The sequence below is a fragment of the Physeter macrocephalus genome, chromosome 21 (genome assembly GCF_002837175.3).
Source record: "Physeter macrocephalus isolate SW-GA chromosome 21, ASM283717v5, whole genome shotgun sequence".
Taxonomy (NCBI): Eukaryota; Metazoa; Chordata; class Mammalia; order Artiodactyla; family Physeteridae; genus Physeter; species Physeter macrocephalus.
This window is the reverse complement of record NC_041234.1, coordinates 17,078,470-17,097,217: the sequence shown is the minus strand read 5'-3', so window position 1 is coordinate 17,097,217 and position 18,748 is coordinate 17,078,470. Positions and strand designations below refer to the sequence as shown.

The following is an 18,748-nucleotide window of genomic DNA, read 5'->3' as shown; positions in this document are numbered from 1 at the left end:
AGAGGGGACTGGGTTTGCCCTGGGTGCCAGGGCAATTACAACTTATTCCAAAAATTAAAAATGACAATAAACCTGCTCAAGAATTGGTTCGCACCATTAGGAACTGTCGTCTCTCCAAGAAGTTTGGTAACTTGCTCCCAGACAAACCACCAGCAGATAGTGTGCACTAGGATTAAAATTTAATTATATCTGACTCCAAAGCTCATATTACCCAAAATTACTTAATACATTTACAGAAAATTCAGAGGATAACAGTTTTTATGGCACTGTCAATATTCTCTGACAGAAAGAGCGCCAGTCTTGTGATATGTCAAGCCTTAGTTTTCTCTTCTCGTAAATTGGGATGAAACTCTTTGTACTGAATCAGTACATAGATTCTTCCATACCTGTGAAAAGTTCAGTTATGTGTTGCAATCCAAATGTGCTGTACTATGTTACAGGTAAAACCCTGCTAGCATACTAGAATAATTAAGTGGGAAAGTTCCTTTTAGTGACAATGATAAGTAACGTTGCTCAGATAGTGCTATCCAGTAGAACTTTCTGCAATAGAAATATTTTGTGTCTGCAATGACCAATATAGTAGCCAATAAGTCACGTGACTATTAAGCCCTTGAAATGTGACTAGTATGACTGAGAAACTGAATTTTAAAATTTATCTAATTTTCATCAGTTAAAATTTCAATAGCCTCATAGATGGATACTGTTTTAGACCACACGGGGTAAGAAGAAAATGAAGGTGATAATATAAAAATTTTAAATACCGAAGATAGCTAATTATAACCCTAATATAAACTTAACCACGTGACCGCTGTCATAGTAATAATTCTAGAGTGCCATCTATGGAATTCCTTGGCTGTCCAGTGGTTAGGACTCCACACTCTCACTGCTGAGGGCCCGGGTTTGATCCCTGGCGGGGGAACTAAAATCCCACAAGTCGCTCATGGCGCAGCCAAAAAAAATTAAAAATAAAAATAAAAAATAATTCTAGAGTGCCATCTGAATGATTAATTCATTTCTATATCCCTTTCAAGGAGTATAAGAGAGGAGATATCAAAAGATAGTGAATCCCGAGCCTAAACTTTTCTATGTTTGGGACTCGACCTATTTGAGATTGTCTTTATTTGACTATTTTTGGATCAGGTTGGTCATAGAGATCTTCCTTTAATTTTTTTTTCTGCCTCTATTTGGAGCAGTCTAAAATACCTGTGTTAATGGTTCAAGGAAAATTTTTAAAGGAATTTTAAAAAATACTGTGTTGTCCTATGGATATCTCTGAGGCAATAAGTGTCTAAAAATGATAGCCCATGATTTTTTTTCACGTACAACTTATCTTCTCAGCTAACACATGATATTCTTGAGACCAGGTATTGTAATTTACATTTTGGGGATTCCTTATAGCTCACAGAGCACATAGAACTGTTCTGATACCAAACTAGGTAATTTCTTGTCATTTTGACTCCACTGGTAGAATATACACTTATTGACTCTTAGGATATTGAAAATGTCAGATGTTATAATTTATTTATGGATCTTTCTACATTTGACAGCCCCAGATGCCCTGGGCTAAGGCTGCTGAGAAGGGTCACCTGTGTGATTGCAGTTTGTATAATTGTGTGGTCGTTTTAAACTTTCCCTGGAACCTAAAGAAACATTGTCTCCAGAATGTAGCATGGCTTGAAACAGAGTACACTGTCCCTCTGAGACACTTGAAATTATAGATTTAAAAAGAACATATTATGGGCTTCCCTGGTGGTGCAGTGGTTAAGAATCCGCCTGCCAATGCAGGGGACACAGGTTCAAGCCCTGGTCCGGGAAGATCCCACATGCCGCAGAGCAACTAATCCCATGAGCCACAACTACTGAGCCCGTGTGCCACAACTACTGAAGCCTGCATGCCTACAGCCCGTGCTCCGCAACAAGAGAAGCCACCGCAATGAGAAGCCTGTGCACCACAACGAAAGAGTAGCCCCCGCTCGCCGCAACTAGAGAAAGCCCGCGCACGGCAACAAAGACCCAAAGCAGCCAAAAATAAATAAATAAATAAATAAATAAATTTATTTTTTTTAAAAAAAGAACATATTAAAGAAGCATTATTTTGAAACATAGCTTTAGTTTACCTACTTCTATAAAATCTCTAAAGCCAGGGAACAAGTTAAAATAGGCATTCACAAAGAGCTTCCTTGTTCATCTATTTAAGTCTCTCAAAAATTGTGGAAGAAGTCATGTCTGGTTTAGCATTCTTAGGGGCCACCATAAATTTAAAGCTGTTAAAATAACGTACAGATTTATATTAGATTTCCATTCTCTATCCAGTCTTCTCTTCTGGATACCATGTAAATATATGTGATAAGTAAATTATGATTGATTTCTAACCATCTGTCAGCATTTCAAGATGGCTTGGGAAACATTCAGTGAGTAAGTTGATGCTGTTACTCATACCAAATATGTTCCTTTAACAGGAAAACAAATTTCTGAAATTAGGAAATTTTAAGTATGGCAGGTTTATGTTTCTGAGGTAGTGGAAGTAGCCCCCAGATTTGCTGATATACAAGTTTGTGCACTAAAGAAAATAGTTTTAAAAAAAATAAAGCTTCCATTTCATTGCAGTAGCACTCTTGGTTCTTGATAGAAATTGCATGTAACTTAGTAAAATTGCCTGTAAACACAATTTGAGTGGTGACTAATATTGACAGTGTACATTTTAGGTTCCCTTGAAATTGTTCTACTTGCCTGATAAAACCGTAACAAGGGATATAAAGAGGTTGTTTTAATATGTTGAGTGAATTGTTTACATGAAAAACTACATTGCCCTAAGAGGCTGATCTATGAATGCTCACATTTGTGTTGCTTACTATTTCTGTGTACTCACATCACCAGTGTGACTGTGTTACTTGATTTGGCAGAAGTAATGAAATTTCAGAAAGCATTTGCATGAGCAAATATATCCATTAGCAACATGTACATATTTGCAGCTTAGCAAGTCATTTACTTTTGTTTAAATATTTAAAACTTTGCATGTGTGTGTGTACACATGAGGGTTTTGCATATATATTTTTAATTTACATGTGTGTATGCATATATGTATGTGTTTACATACAAAGTAAAATTTTAATTACCGTAACAGAAAGTAAATCTATATATATTTTATGTATTCTCCTTTGTGTTAAATATTTAGTTTATTGATCTTTATTTTATTTTATTTTATTTTATTTTTATTTTTGGCTGCGTTGGGTCTTTGTTGCTGCGCGCGGGCTTTCTCTGGTTGTGGTGAGCGGGGGCTACTCTTCATTGCAGTGCGCGGGCTTCTCATTGCGGTGGCTTCTCTTGTTGCGGAACGCGGGCTCTAGGCGCACGGGCTTCAGTAGTTGCAGCACATGGGCTCAGTAGTTGTGGCTCGTGGACTCCAGAGAGCAGGGTCTGTGGTTGCGGCACATGGGCTCAGTTGCTCCACCGCATGTGGGATCTTCCCAGGCCAGGGATAGAACCCATGTTCCTTGCATTGGCAGGCGGATTCTTAACCACTGTGCCACCAGGGAATTCCCTAGTTTAGTGATCTTTAAACAAACAAGTTTAGTTTTATAATAAAGAGTAATACAAAATTGGAACATATTATTTTCATTTTAATTATTTTATCTATTTAAAAATCCTGGCTGCCTCTTTAACTTCAAATCTATCCTACTTGCCCGAAAATGCCTTTGACACTAGCCACACAAAGTTTCTTGTTTTTTCTTAAGTGTATTGTGCAGTTTCATATAGCACATATATATTTCTCTGCCATGGACTCCTTTCCTCTCTATACCTTAGCCTTCTTCTTTTTTCTTCTAATCTAATATAGATTCCCCTCTGTGTTTCCCTTCCTCTGCCGTCTTGAGACTTGTCAAGTCATGCTGAAAGTATTGGTTTGTCTCTCTCAAAAGACTATAAGTTCATCCACGGCAGAATCTGGGTCTATACTCATATTTCCCAAATCTTGCACAGGGCCTGGCATAGAGCAGTCATACAAGTCAGGGTTGTTGAATCAATGAAGAAATGAACAGAATGGTAACTACCTTCTACAGGTGATTATGGGTAAACAAAACGTCAGATGATCAATCTTTACATGAGCAAAAGATGGTTGATAAGATTGCAATTAAATCTGAATATGAACATGGCACTGCGTTAGGAATAATGCATTTAACGCATTTTTGATATTTCTGTTATGAAAGCACCCCATCATCATGCAATCAGAATCTGCAAACACTTATTTTAAGATGTGTATAAAGTCATGGCAAATTTATGTTGCTTCAGTATTTTAGGTGTTCTGAACTTTCATAAAAATTCAACATAGTGTTTGAAATGCGTTTTAAAATATATTAATGGTTTATGGATTTTATTAAGATACCTAGAGGGTTTTATTATTAATATATATGTATATATAATCATCAAAACTGAAGACTATTCAAGGTTATGACATGTTTTATAGTGTCCTAGTTATTAACTGCATTATCTGCACTTTTTCATAGCCAACAGGAAATAAGGTTTTGTTCTGAATAATTTACCCTTATTTTATATCGTTTTAGTCAAAACATTATAATGTAGTAAAACAATCTTTCTACCCTTTTATAATACTTAAATTCCAATATTGTACTCATCACTTTGTCTATTTTTTCTCCACTGTCTTCCACAAAGATTTAGAGACATTTTCTAATAATCTGCAACAAACTTAAAGAAGAAGTAGAAAAACTATGGAATGGAGCCATATATTTATGCAGGTTTAAGGACCAAAGTTTGGGTTTATTCATTCAAATATTTATTGAACACCTAGTACATAAAAGGCACTAGTTGTTGGAGTATGGTGGTGAGAAGAAAAACACCAACAATAACAACACAAAAACTACAAGCATGGTGTCTGTTCTCACGGAACTTATTGTCAATGGGAACGACACATAGAGGAACATCTGACTTTTTGCAACGCAAAGTACCTCAGTTCAGAAAGAGCATATCACAAAGAGATCTCAAGCAGACTGAGCATCCATCGGGAAAGGACTCTGGAGTTGTGATCTGAAAGATGAATAGCTGTTAACCAAGGGGAAATGAGGGAAGCCCATTCTATTGGAATAAAGAGCTTATGGAAAGTTCCTATGGTGGGAACTAACAGAAAAAAAGACCAGGGTGACTAAATCTAAGAAAAGAATGGTACTACAAAAGGATGAAGAACTAGGCAGGAACTTTTCCATGCCAGGTCTTCCAGTCCATGCTAAAGATTCTAAGGGTTTGGATACGTACCTTAAGGACAACAGGAACCTGTTGAAGAATTGTAAGCAAACATGAGTTGATCATATTCATGTATGACATTGTTTCTTCTAGGTAAGGTGTCGAGAGTCTACCAAAGGGGTCAGAGGCAGGAGAAGGAAAGTTTCTCAGTTGCTTTTACATTAATTCAGGCAAAAGAGGATGATGGCTTGGATTAAGGGTGGTGACTAAGAAGATGGCCAGTTGGCTTCATACTTGATTCTGACACCCCTGGTGGCCAAAGAAAATGGAAGATAAGATCAATTCTAATTATTTTTTTTTTCCATAGAAGATAAATTTCTTCAGGAAAAGGGAATTCTTTCCAATAATTCTTTCCTATATCTAGCTACAGAAATAAATGTCTCACTTGTGATTTTATTTTGTATATTCACTACATATATACATGTATATGTGTGTGTATATATATATGTGTGTCACAGGTTTAAAAAATTTTAAGTGAAATAAATTTCATGATTTGTGGTACTGTATTCATCCTCTTATATACTGAGTCACTCACAAAGGTTTAATTGAGTACTGAAATATCAAGCTATTTGAACTAGCAGTTCAAATACTTCTGTAATTCATTCATAAACTAGCTTAAATGGACCTCTGGCTAAGTATCTCTGCTTTCAAATATCTTGATAAAACTGTGCAGAGACAGGAAGATAGAGAAATATAAATAGAAAAATAAGTAAGATTATATATGCTTTGCTGGAATTTTAAAATATCATCATGTTTCAACTATAAATTTTAAATTTAATTCATAGTGTAATACAGACCTTATATTCACATAAATGTATATGTTGTGTATGTGTGTAATATGTGTATATATATATATATATATATATTTGTGTGCAGTCCTTTACTGTCACACACATATGCATCATGTTGCAGATTTCTCAGTCCTGAACTGAGAATTGAGGAAAAAGTATGTCTTCTTTAACCTTCTGTTGTAGAATCAAAGTCATATGAGAATTGAACAACATAAGCCTTTCCAGTTTGACCTCAGGTTAGCTTCTTGCCTTACTACCTATTAACTATGTTACCTCAGGTAAATTACTTAATGTTTATACCTAAGTTTCTCTTGTTTAAAATAGGGAAAAAATATGTAACAAAAAGTTTTCTTGTGAAGATAATGTGTATATGTAACATTGAGTAAAAACATTAAGCTGTGTTTTGGGCTTGAAATTAAACTGTAGGAGATATTCTTTTCTCAAGTAGTATACAAAATAATAACAATATAGAAATAATGAAAGATTTGTTGCTAAAAACAAATATTAAATATTAAGCTATATATAGTATATGTATAATATGTATAGCTGGATATATAATATGAAACATAGGCTATATGTATAGTTGTGCGTAAATATATGCATATTCTTGTTGGTAAATATACATAGAATGTGGAGGTAGCTTGGTGTGGGTGGGGATGTGAATATGGTGGTAGGTAAATTTTCACAAGGCTAGTGAGGTCTCCTATATTTTAGGCAAATCAATTTCATTTCTTATAGATCCTGCTTCATTTAGATTGAGTGAAAAAATCAATTTTCTAGATTGAACATAGTTTACAAGCTTTGTGGTCATCACTTGCTTTGTGCTTAAAGGTTATATCAGTGGAAGATTAAAAGTAATTTTGGACTCACATGGTTGACAATCTTAGGGATTTTTGTAGTTTTGTACTTAAGTATGTCAGAGAACTTCATAGTTCTATGGCTGGATATACTGGAGGACTTCTTGCTGCTTCTCATTAATTTATGAAAACAAGAGACAGGGTTGCTATAGATTTAAACTTGAATAAGCCCTTTACCCTCCTTGATTTGTCTCCTAAGAGTATTCTTGTTTTCTTCATGTCTTTTTCTAGAGGCAAAATGTAAATATTCTCTAACCTCTGCTTTTGTATCCTACTGTGAAGAATAATAATTAGCTCATTAATTTCAATTTTTTAATATGCTTAGGTCAACAAGATTTCTTCTAGGACTTCTCATCAACTATCCCTGTGTACTACAGTTTCTTTTTCTTTTTAGCAAGGCTAATTCAAAGATTTTTAATTCATAATTTTTATTTCCCCAAGAGTCACATTGTATCTCCTTTATACTGATTTTTTTTTTTACATTTTTTAAGGCTGAAACAATCAGTTAACATTTGACTAGCAACAGGTACCATGAGTTTTTTTGTGGCCAATATTGAACTGAGTCTTCCAGCTTCAAATTTAGATACATGCTCTGCGAGTCTGGGTGGGGTGGGCTTTTTGCTCATCTCTCTGTTATTTTATTACCCTGTTTTAGAATTTCCACAACATTGTTACCCTCACTTTTGTGTCACTTTTACCTGAGCCACTGATGATAAATGAACAAAAAATTTCTTGGTTAAAATGTAAAGTATTTCTTTGGAAATTACATAATTAATTTTCAAGAGTCTCTTTAATAAAACATTTTATTATGAAACAGGTTTTAAATATCAAATTTATAACAGTATTTAATATGTCATTTGGTGATTAATACTTAATCTTTTAAATATTATTGTTATAAGATTTTTCCGTACTAACTCTTCCTCATCATTATAATTTCTCAGCAGCTTCTTAATTAGAGAATTCTTTGATCTCTAATGCACATAAGATTGTGGCATGTTCATTTATTCATTTAACTCTGCACTCAGCCCCCTTTGTGGAATTCTGCCATTTGTAAGGCGCTATGGTATGCTTTGGACCAGATACAAAAGAATACAGTAGCTTCTCAGCCTTTGTGGTATTCATAGTTGAAAAGGAGATCCCACGTAAACTCTGTATTAAAATACATTGAGTCGAATATTAAAATAGACGTAACTTTGGCAAGCTGTGGGACACAGAGCTGAGAATGGTTCATTCAGCTTGGGGAGACAAAGATTAGTTTCAGAGAGGAGGTGACATCTTGAAGATATCTAGAATTTGAAGAATTTTTTTTAAAAAATCACTCTAAGCAAGGAACTAGAAAATATTATATAAAGACGTCATAGAGATATAGAGAGAATTTAGTGATAAGCAAGAAGATGAGTATAGCTAGGGCATAAAAAACAACTTTTTTGAGTCCTTTTTTTTTAATGTCACAATATGCTGAGTTCTGTATTTTAATCTCTTCATCATATGCTTAAAATAACACCTATGAGGTAAGACTCGTGTTACCCTTATTTTACAGAAAGTTGGAGAAATTTACCTAAGGTCATACAGTTATCACCTGGCATAAACAGGATTCAGACCCCTACATTTTCTGATTTTAAAACCTGTGCATATAAACACAGTGTGATACTGCACAGAATGACTGAAAGTGAGTAGAAAAGATATTTCCTAGAACAAAGCTGGAAATGTATCACAGAAAGTGAGGCGCTATTACTCAAGAATTGCCTGGGGAATAGAGGGGGAATCTAAACCTCAACCATAACCATCACCAGAAATGTATTTTTTTAAGTCCTCACAATTGGTCTTGATGTGTAAATTAAGTGCTAGATATTTACTCGCTTAATTTTACCAATGAATTTTTAAATCTTTCCAAGATGTTAGCAGTTTTATTAATTCTTATACTAAGACCGAGAACCAAAGATTAGTTGTTATCTATGTTTACATTTCAAATAATATTTTAATTTAGCCAACAAAATTTAACAGTTACCCAGGAACACCCCTATCTCCAGACCCTCTGGAAAAGTAAATTGCTTTTGGTTGCTAATCTCCTAAGATTTTCTGACAGAGATTTCTCCTTTGAGGAGTGAAATTGGCCATCTCTTCTGATTTTTTGAATTGCCAAAAGGCAGTGAGTTAAGAAACACCTGTGTTTCTTGGCAAGAAATAGAACATTTGTGCAAGAGTCTAATAATTTAAATTCCTCTACATTTCTCTGCTGGAGAACAAAATGATGTATTCTACTTTTGTATTCTCCTTCTATTCTTTGACCCTTTAAGTAGAAAAATATAAAATAATGTGGTCTGCTAAAATAAATTGCACAAATAAACTTCCCTTCTCTGATATAAAAACACAGATACATAAACATTTATTTATATAAAACATTATGTATAATTACATACATATTTACATACTAGTATTCTAAATATTTTAAAGCTTACACTTTGAAATCGAACAACCTAGATTTTTATATCTTGGGTCACTCTAAGGTATTTATTATCTTTAGTTTACAAGAATTAATAAGATGTTTGTGTATGAGTAATTACAAAGTTATTTTGGTTTTTCACATCCTATAATAAATAGCACGTTACACAGCATTTCATAATAGAAAATGTTTGTACCTTATTTTGTAACTTTGAGTTTTCAATTTCTGATACCTACACTAAGAAAATGGAAGCATATGTTAATAACAGATGTTGTTTTGAAAGATATATGAGTAAATGTCCTACCTTATAGTTTTTGACTTAATACAAAAAGTGTTTTAAATTCTTTAAAAATTACTTAAGATACTCACATTTTCAAGGGTAATTTTTAAAATTCTGAATTAACTGATCTTCATGGGAAAATCATTTGCTATCTATACTTTAGAATTTTGATATTTTTCTCTTTCCATTTATCTTAAACCTTTGAATGATATAGTCTGTCTGGATTCACAGTGAAGACATTGATCAGAAAATTGACCGTGAATAGATAAAGGAGTTCAAAAGTTTCAATCCTATGTTGGTTGGAGATCTTTTCCTAATGCAAACTTGTTGATTTAATAAATTCAGCTATGTCCTTGTTTATATCTAGGCTGCAGGCCTTGCCTACTAAGTTCTGGTTTTTGAATGTTATCAAATACTTTAGTTAAATCAGAAGACATATGATACACATCTGAGATTTTTTCCTGTGCTAGTTAACTGAAATGTTTTTTTTACCTTGGTTTTTGGTTTTTGGTTTTTTTCTGTTTTCACATCCTGGCATAAAATCATCACTAAATTCTAGCAGTGCTAGTATATATTGCTGTAGAGTAGCAACACCTGTTGTTTTCTAACTTAACGCTTGCATAACAATGACTGGGTTTTATGGGTTTTGTCTCTATGCAAATTACATGCCTCTGGAGAATCTTATCCTGGGATTGTTTGAGTGGCGAGTGATGAGAGATAGTGAAAGTCTCTGAATATAACAGCATCTGACAGCATCTTGGTAAAATAACTATGCTTTGTCTTTGAGCTTTACCATCTGAGGAAGGACAGAAGATAAGGGAAATCTGATTTGAAAGGAAAGTGAAATCTGATTGGATGGTCTCTGGCCAATTTCTCGTATTATGGATTTATAAAATGAGACTGTTCTGAATTCTTAAGTCATAGCACAGACACTGAGTTGTTTTAGTATAACTAGAAAATGTGAGGTTGTGACTTATAAAAATGTTCCGGTGCCTATCTAGAAGACACCATATTTTATAGAGAACAGCTACTGAAGCTTGTCTTTTTAGAAACAAGTATAGTGTGAGGATTGAATGATAATTAATACTCATGGCACTTAGCACTGTGCTAAGAGTGAAATTGTACTTAGAAAATAATAATCATGAAATACTGAATTTAAACCTTTGTAAGACCTTTAGAAACTGAATCACTAATTTAATATATAAGTGATTAAGTATTAATTCCTTTCTATGAGAAAATGGTCAATTTATCAAGTTGTGATTCTTTTTATGCCATACTCTATTTTTCACCAAACAAGTCTTTCAAACTTGAATATATCAAACTTGATATATTCACTTAAAACATCAGATAGCACATATATGCCTAAAACATTTTTAGATAATTATGCAAAGTCTATCCTAGCTTAATGAAACATTAAATAATAAAGCTTTCCTTTCCTGAAACATTTGAGCTACAATAAAATAGCTTCATACAACTGAGGAGATTTAACTCAGCCCCTCTTCTTGTACTCCATTAGAATGGGTCACCAAAAGCTCATTGCTCAGGCTAAAATAAAACATAAAAGATTTTGAACTACTAAAGTATTCATTTGCTCGCCCAGCCCCACATCCTCATTTAGAGTTCATACAAAACCTAATGCCTTAGCTTCTAGTAAAATGTATTTATTAAAGTGTCATATAAATGTTACAGTTTAGAATGACCAACATGTCCCGGTTTGTCCAGGAATTTCTCCGTTTTAAAATTGATAGTCCCACGACCTGGGAACCACCTAGTCCCAGGCAAACCAGGACGGCTGGTCACCGTAAAGTTCTAGTTTATCTTAGGATTCTTGCATCCCTTGAAATTGCACACAGAATGTTGGATATACGTATATACGTACATGTATTTATTTCCCTAAGGTGAGAGTTTATAGTTTTCATCAATGCCAAAGCATCTAAGATCACCCAAGATATTAAGAACCACTTAGTAAAAGGAGGTAAATACCATTTGGAAAACTGATGATTAAACAGTAAAAAATTTATAATAGGCTATTTTGAAAAATAATGTGTTTGTTTAATACTAAATAAGAGAAATACTTTAGTGATTATACTTTTTAATATTGATTGTTAGCCTTTGCTGTACAATATGTAACTAAGGGCTTGGCATAGAGGTTTGGCATGCCAAAGTGAGGTTTGAAACCTGTCTCCAAAGTTATTAGCAGTTGAACTTGATCAAGTTACTTAACATTTCTGTGACTTGCTTTCCCTGTGTGTAAAATGGAGGAAGTAATTCCTAATTTTTAGTATAATTGTAAGTGTTAGAGAAAATGTATCTTAAGTCTCTAACCTAGTTACATTGTGATTTATAGTAAGCACTCTGTAAATGGTTAACTATTTTTTAATTGAAATATAGTTGACATACAATATTACATTAGTTTCAGGTATGCTACATGATGAGTAACTATTATTATTAATAGTGGTTAGTGTGTGTTTGTTATACACTGAATACTTTTATAATTAAACCCATCCTTTTAGGATTTCTTACCATAGTCTTAACTTAGATCTGTGACATTAAATCACCATCAACCAAAAATGAACAGTTGGCATACTGACAGGAAGCATTACTACTTTTAATTCAGGATATATAGTTAGAGGATTTTGTAATGTCTCTGACATTGAAAGTGAAGTGTTTTGTATATCAGTTCAAACTTATAAAATGATATTAAAAAGAAATTTCTGAATTGAACACCCTTTGCTCTGACTTTTTCTGGCCATGTGAATTCCAGAATGTAAAGTGGCAGACTAATTAGTATACAGATATTTTAAAAGTACAGATCTTCCTTGGCTAACAGTGGAGTTACATCCCAATAAACCCATAATAAGTTGAAAATATCATAAGTGGAAAATGCATCTGATACACCTAACCTACTGAACACCATGGTTTAGCCGACCTTTTATGTGCTCAGAACAGTTACATTAACCCACAGTTGGGCAAAATCATCCAACACAAACCCTATTTTAGGAGATAGTGTTGAATATATCATAGAATTTATTGAGTACTGTACTGAAAGTAAAAAACAGAATGGTTGTATGGGTACAGAATACTAAGTGTATCAGTAGTTTACCCTCGTGATCCCGTAGCTGGGTAGGAACTTCGGCTCAGCTCGCTGCCGCTGCCCCAGTGTCACAAGAGCGCATCATACTACAGCACCACGTATCGCTAGCTTGGGAAAAGATTAAAATTCAGAGCATGATTTCTACTGAACGCGTATCGCTTTTGCACCTTTGTAAATTTGAAAAATCATTGTAAATCAGGGACCATGTGTAGTTTACTTTAGTAAGTACTGAGGTCCAAATAATAAGTAAAACCTGGGGCTGAAAACATCACGGCGTGATAGAAATTATGCTGCCCAATGTTTTAAAATCACTGCAATAATAAATAGTTGTATAACATATAAGCTAGCATGTCACCTTGGTCAATTCATTTTTACCTGAGTGTAGGGAAGGCATCATTTCACCATATGCCAGTCCCCACGGATCAAATGTTCACAAGAGCTGCTCCACAGCCTGGCTGGCTATCTCATTGAAACTTCACCCTTGGCGTCCTTATGACCTTTTAGTTTGTTCCATAGCTAGATTCCATCCACCATTAACCACATCAGTGGCACATTTCCAGGTGATTCAGAAGTTATTTAGAGAAGATTCTGACGCTCTGAAATACCCAATAAACATTCCAGGTCTCTCAGGAATTTCACTTGGACATCTCTAAGTGAAAAACGCAGAAATGAGATGAAATCCCCACGTAATAATCTGTGCCTGTTTTTTTTTTTTTTTTTTTTGACCAATACATGCCTTTGGGCTTTCTGTTCAGTGTTCCATCCAGTTGATTTTGCTGCATTGAAAAACCACTATGAACACATTTTTAAATCTAGCTGGCTCCATTTTTGTCTGCTAAATTGCACTGAATACAATCTGTGATTGCAACTGTGGCTTTGCTTCAATCTATTAGCTATTTTTTGAAAGATGCGTAACTAAATTGAAAGATAAGTACAACCTTTTCACTTAGAATCTTTATGAAATATGTAAAAGATGCTTTGCCAGTCTGAATAGTTAATTGAGTTTGACTATACCAGGCTAAGATGCAAAGAGAGTATGTCTATGGCAACTGTTTATGTCATAAAAAATTTAAAGGGCCCGTATTTAATGTGACTTCTTTTTAAATTCACTTAATGGAGTAAGTAAAACTGGATATATAATTAGAGTCTAAGATTAAAGCATCATAATTGAAGTAAGATAATATGAAGAGGCTCACACAATAATGATTGCGCTTCAAATGAATACATTCTTCCTTAAACTCAACCAAAGTCTCACAACTCTTGAGTTTATTTGCCATGATGTAGTAATAACAGCATGTGGGTGACAAGTATAGTACTTTATAAAGGTAAAATGTCTTACAGTGTAACAGGCTCTCTCCTATACACTGCTAGATTTGAATCTCCCATTAGCCCTGGATATATGTTTGTCCATTTTCTAATCAAGGAAACTGACACAAAGTTTAACCTATTCAGGATCACATAATTAGTAAATGATAAAGTCACACTCAAACCCAGATAGTCTAACTTCAAGTCTAGTGTTCTTTTCCCTATGCTCTTTCTTTGTGTAATAGAGAGCAGTGAGTTTGTAGGAAGAGCACAAATCTTTGCAATATTTTCAGAAGAATGTTTTGCTTCTAATAGACCCGCTTTAGCCACATGTTTCTCATTCACCTGTCTGTTCTTTCAGGGTGAGGCGCCCTTCCATCATCATGGCTTTTGCTTTTGCTTTTGCTTTTTCATTCCCGTGTCTGTGTTCCCCACCTTAGATTTAAGTAATCATGTTTTTTTCTCCTCAGCTTGACAAAAGATGCTTGGCTAGTTCTCTATCAAGAAAGTAAAAATTATGGCTATAGATATAGACAGATAGATCTGAAAGCCAGGAAGCAGGAACTGCATTTTCCAATTTTACAAAAATAAAGTAGTATTCTCCTTTTAATTTTTCTTTAACCTTGTACATTCTTTATGCAAAATCAAATGAATAAACATATTCATTTATAAGGAAGTTTTATAGTAACTCAATAATTATTGATAATTTTATTATAATATCTATTCTCTACTAAGCATGAACCTAGGAATTGCACCCATAGCTTTTGTTTACATAAAACTCTTCTGTTGATGCAGCAAGAACTGGCGGTCATAATGTCAGGGATGCCAGGGTGGAACGCTTCCCTGACAATATTTTGTTGTACTCCTAATATGTACAAGTTGAGGTTCAGGTTCAGATGTGTGTGTGTCTATATATATATATATATATATATATGTCTGTGTATGCACAAACACACACACTCACAGAAATTATATGTACATGTAACTACACATGAAAATATACTTAAACGTTTATAAATAAATGATCTTTTCAGTGTTTAGAAGGGATTTTAACATGATAAAATGGCTTCATTATCCTTTCTAGACAATCTGCTAGCAGTGCTTTTCCAGCAACCTATCCCTTCCTCCACCTTTTTGACATGACACCAAGATTTTTTTTCCCCATTCTGTTGATATAATTATCCTTGCATAATTTAAAGCAAGATTTCCTGGCAATGTAGATCCACAAAATTGTTGATATGGCTTGAGCTCAAATGATGCTTCTATTCAATTTGTTTACCTTTCTGCTTGAGCAGAGTTTTTGTGTCATAAGTAAAATGGCAAGAGATAATATTATAGTAGAGATGGACTTTGATGGATGGATTTAAGTAAATATTGGTTGCAAGGGACCCAGGAATTTTAGCGTTTTTCTTGGAATCCTTAACCATAAATACTTAGCCCAGAGCAAAACTCTTCTCAAATGGTGGTGAAATATCTAATTCTATTAAATTCTAATTCCATGGGCTACCTTGGGATAAACTGCCTATGAGTTTTCCTGCTAAGAAATGGACCATTTACTGCTCATTTTTCCCCAAAATCGAGGAAAGCTGTTGTTCGTCAGTTTAGATTGATGTTAACAAGGTCCTCTTCATAACAGCAGGTGTTAGGCTATAATTGGTCATTATAGAATTATGTTTTGCTTGAAGGAATTTAGGAAACAAGAAAAGTACGTTCTTGTTGTATACATTGACTCTGGTTCAAAAATCAAATGAATGGCATGAGATATACATAAATTAGCAGAATCTGTCATTTTATTGCACAATCAATATATTTAAAAGGCACTAAAATCAATGTGAACATCCCTGGGAAAGCAGTCTTCTTGAGCCTAACCTGCAAATTACCCCTCTTAGCATTTTTTAATGTAGATATTGAGACTAGAAGAGCAGTAAAGGGAACAAAGTGCTGCGTCCAGATGACCTCTTTCAAGGACTGATGAGAAACTGGAAGCTACAGAGATTGGTTAATAGTATTGAGTCAATTGCAAATGTCTTACTTTTCCAAGCAATGTATAAAGCGGTTAGCATTGTCATTAGTTTACATAAAATAATATTACTTTGTAAACACCTATAAACAGAGATTGCCCAGATACCCTAAACTCTAAGAGGATTATTACTGACTAAAATAAAATATTACTGGTTTAAATTAATAGGTATAAAACTTTGTATATATGCTATACATTCACATAGTTAGAAAGGAAATGGAGGTATAATAAGGCAAGGTTCAGTTATACACTTGTAATCCACCCATAAAGGAAAAAAGCTTCATCAAAAAAAGATGATAGGGCTTCCCTGGTGGCGCAGTGGTTGGGAGTCCGCCTGCCGATGCAGGGGACACGGGTTCGTGCCCCGGTCCGGGAGGATCCCACGTGCCGCGGAGCGGCTGGGCCCGTGAGCCATGGCTGCTGAGCCTGTGCTCCGCAACGGGAGAGGCCACAGCAGTGAGAGGCCCGCGTACCACCAAAAAAAAAAAAAAAAAAAAAAAAAAAAAGATGATATTAGCCTAACCTTGCCAGTAGTCTCAAAACTCCTTAAACATGCAAAAAAGAATTATTCACCTCCCATACCTAAGTGCACCTTATTTGATTATTTTCTCTGCTCCTTCCTATTCTTTTTTCTTGTTTGCATCACACAGTCCGATTTCCAACCTACATGTCTGAAGTCCTATCGACAGTGCCGATCGTGGGGATAATGACCCGACTCCTAATATAAAAGCTGTGTAGAAACACACATACTGTTAAGTTGCTCCCACATCCTGGGGTGAAGATCATCTTGAATGACACCATGTTTTTTTCCTGAATTTGCAAGTGAAATGAAATAGGATTTTGTTAGATATATAGTTCTTACCTATTTAAAAAAGTTCTGTACAATACTTCCTCAGTGGAGTGCAACATCGCCTCAGTTGTAGCTACCAAAGCACAGGTGTTCTCATTCCTGGATGTTCATTAGAATCACTTGGAGAACTTATAAAAACTACTGCAGCTGTGATTTTACTCTGTCCGAGATCAGTTCATCAGTACCTTGGCCTTGCCATCTGCTAGACAGTCCTTCTTAAACTCTAGGATACAAAAGAATCCCCTAGAATGCTTATTTAAAATGCATATTCCAGGGCCCTGTTCCGAAGCATTCTCTTTTGATAGGTCCTTATTTAAAGTCATGTATTCCTTGGGTCTTTCTTTGAGAGACACCACTGTGCGAACTCCTCTTTATTCCCAGTCTGGGTTTGGGATCCTTTATTGCGATTGTAGTTGAATGTATCTGTTGAAATATCATTCCTTTAACAATAACTTAAGTAATTTCAGTCAGTGGCTATTTTTATTGGTGCTACTGTTGTTGTTTCATTCAATATCTTACATGAAAACAGCTAAGAATTACAAGAGTTTATAATAATGATTGAATCAGTATGATGGCATGAACCGTTAATAGTTCAGCTCTCTAAAGAATTGCCATCATATCCCTATTAGTGCTGAGCTTACTCTCCAGTCATTCCTCAAAAAAATAAAAATACATGAACAGCGTTTCCTTAGTCATATTCTCAAGAAGCCACCTCTATATTAATTGTCTTTGGAACCTCTTCTTTCTTTGCCCTGAATCTTTGTCACCAGTTTATCCTCTTTCTATCCTCCATTCTGATGAATATCAGAATAGTCATTTATTTCTATCAAGGCTTTTATAGTCATTCAGAGGATCCAGTCTCTGTGTCTAAAGTTGCAGAGTTCAGATAATAAATACAGAGTTTTCAATAACCCTGTTTCCAGGTTTCTTGTTAGTAATATTCAGAATTAACTACTCTACAGAACTGTGCACTTGTATAGCTTTTGTAGTACCAAGTAGGTATGCTTGTTATCTATACACACAGTGAGTGAGACAATGGTGTCTCACTGCGGACACATATTGACCAAGAATTGCTTCTTTCATTGTATTTCGTGTCTCTGCTCAACACATATTCTCTCTCCGAAAGTAGTTTAAGGATGACAAAGGTCCTTATGGGATTTTGTTGGCCTATGAATAGCTGTTAGTCTAAGGTATCCCTGAAATAATGTCTACACTGGTTCAAAAACATTTTACCCTATACTTTTTTCATGTGTTGTATTATCAATCTTCCTTCTGGTTGTAGCAGGCAGGATTCATTGTTTTACATTTCACTCTCTAGGTACCCATGCCTGAATTGCTCCCATTGGGGTAAAACCAAGGATATCTCCAACACAATCATGGGCAGTAATTACAGTACAACCTGGACCAGCCTACACTTGACCCCAAACTATAAAGGCAGATGTATGCATCCTCATGGATGCCTTGCATGCAGAATGCCCATACACACACCCTGGGACAATTCGAGGCACAGTGATGGTTTAAATATAATAATCCATCCTCTCTAGCTCTTTTAGTGTGCTGCTTATTTCCTGGGGACCATATGAAGCTCCAGGAGCTGAGGCCTTCACTACATTGTTGGTATTGTTGGTATCCTATGCCATTCTGCTCCAGCATCCTAAGATTATCCTATCTGTCCCTGCCTGCATCCAACACCCTGAAACTTGATTTAAGCTGGTTTTTTTAAATTCCTTTGGCTATATAGGTCCATATAAAGTAAAATTTACTTGCTCCAATTCATGAAATCATGTTGACATTCTCTTAGGTAAGAGTGAGAAATGCTCCTGCTTACCCATCTAGCACTGCCCATTTGCACTTC

The 18,748-nt window shown here is 34.9% G+C and overlaps 1 protein-coding gene across 12 annotated transcripts in view; it reads left to right on the top strand.

Annotated features, from left to right (window-relative positions):
* DMD (dystrophin) overlaps positions 1 to 18,748 on the top strand; it is a 2,398,628-nt gene that overhangs the window by 286,966 nt on the left and 2,092,914 nt on the right. For 8 of the 12 annotated variants that reach the window (XM_055081921.1, XM_055081920.1, XM_055081919.1 and 5 more), the window contains exon 2: positions 4,669 to 5,296. The exons of the other annotated variants lie outside the window; for them this stretch is intronic. In XM_055081921.1, the coding sequence (XP_054937896.1) occupies positions 5,173 to 5,296 (124 nt within the window). In that variant the 5' untranslated portion in view covers positions 4,669 to 5,172. The remainder of the gene's footprint in view (positions 1 to 4,668; positions 5,297 to 18,748) is intronic. 12 annotated transcript variants of the gene reach the window in all.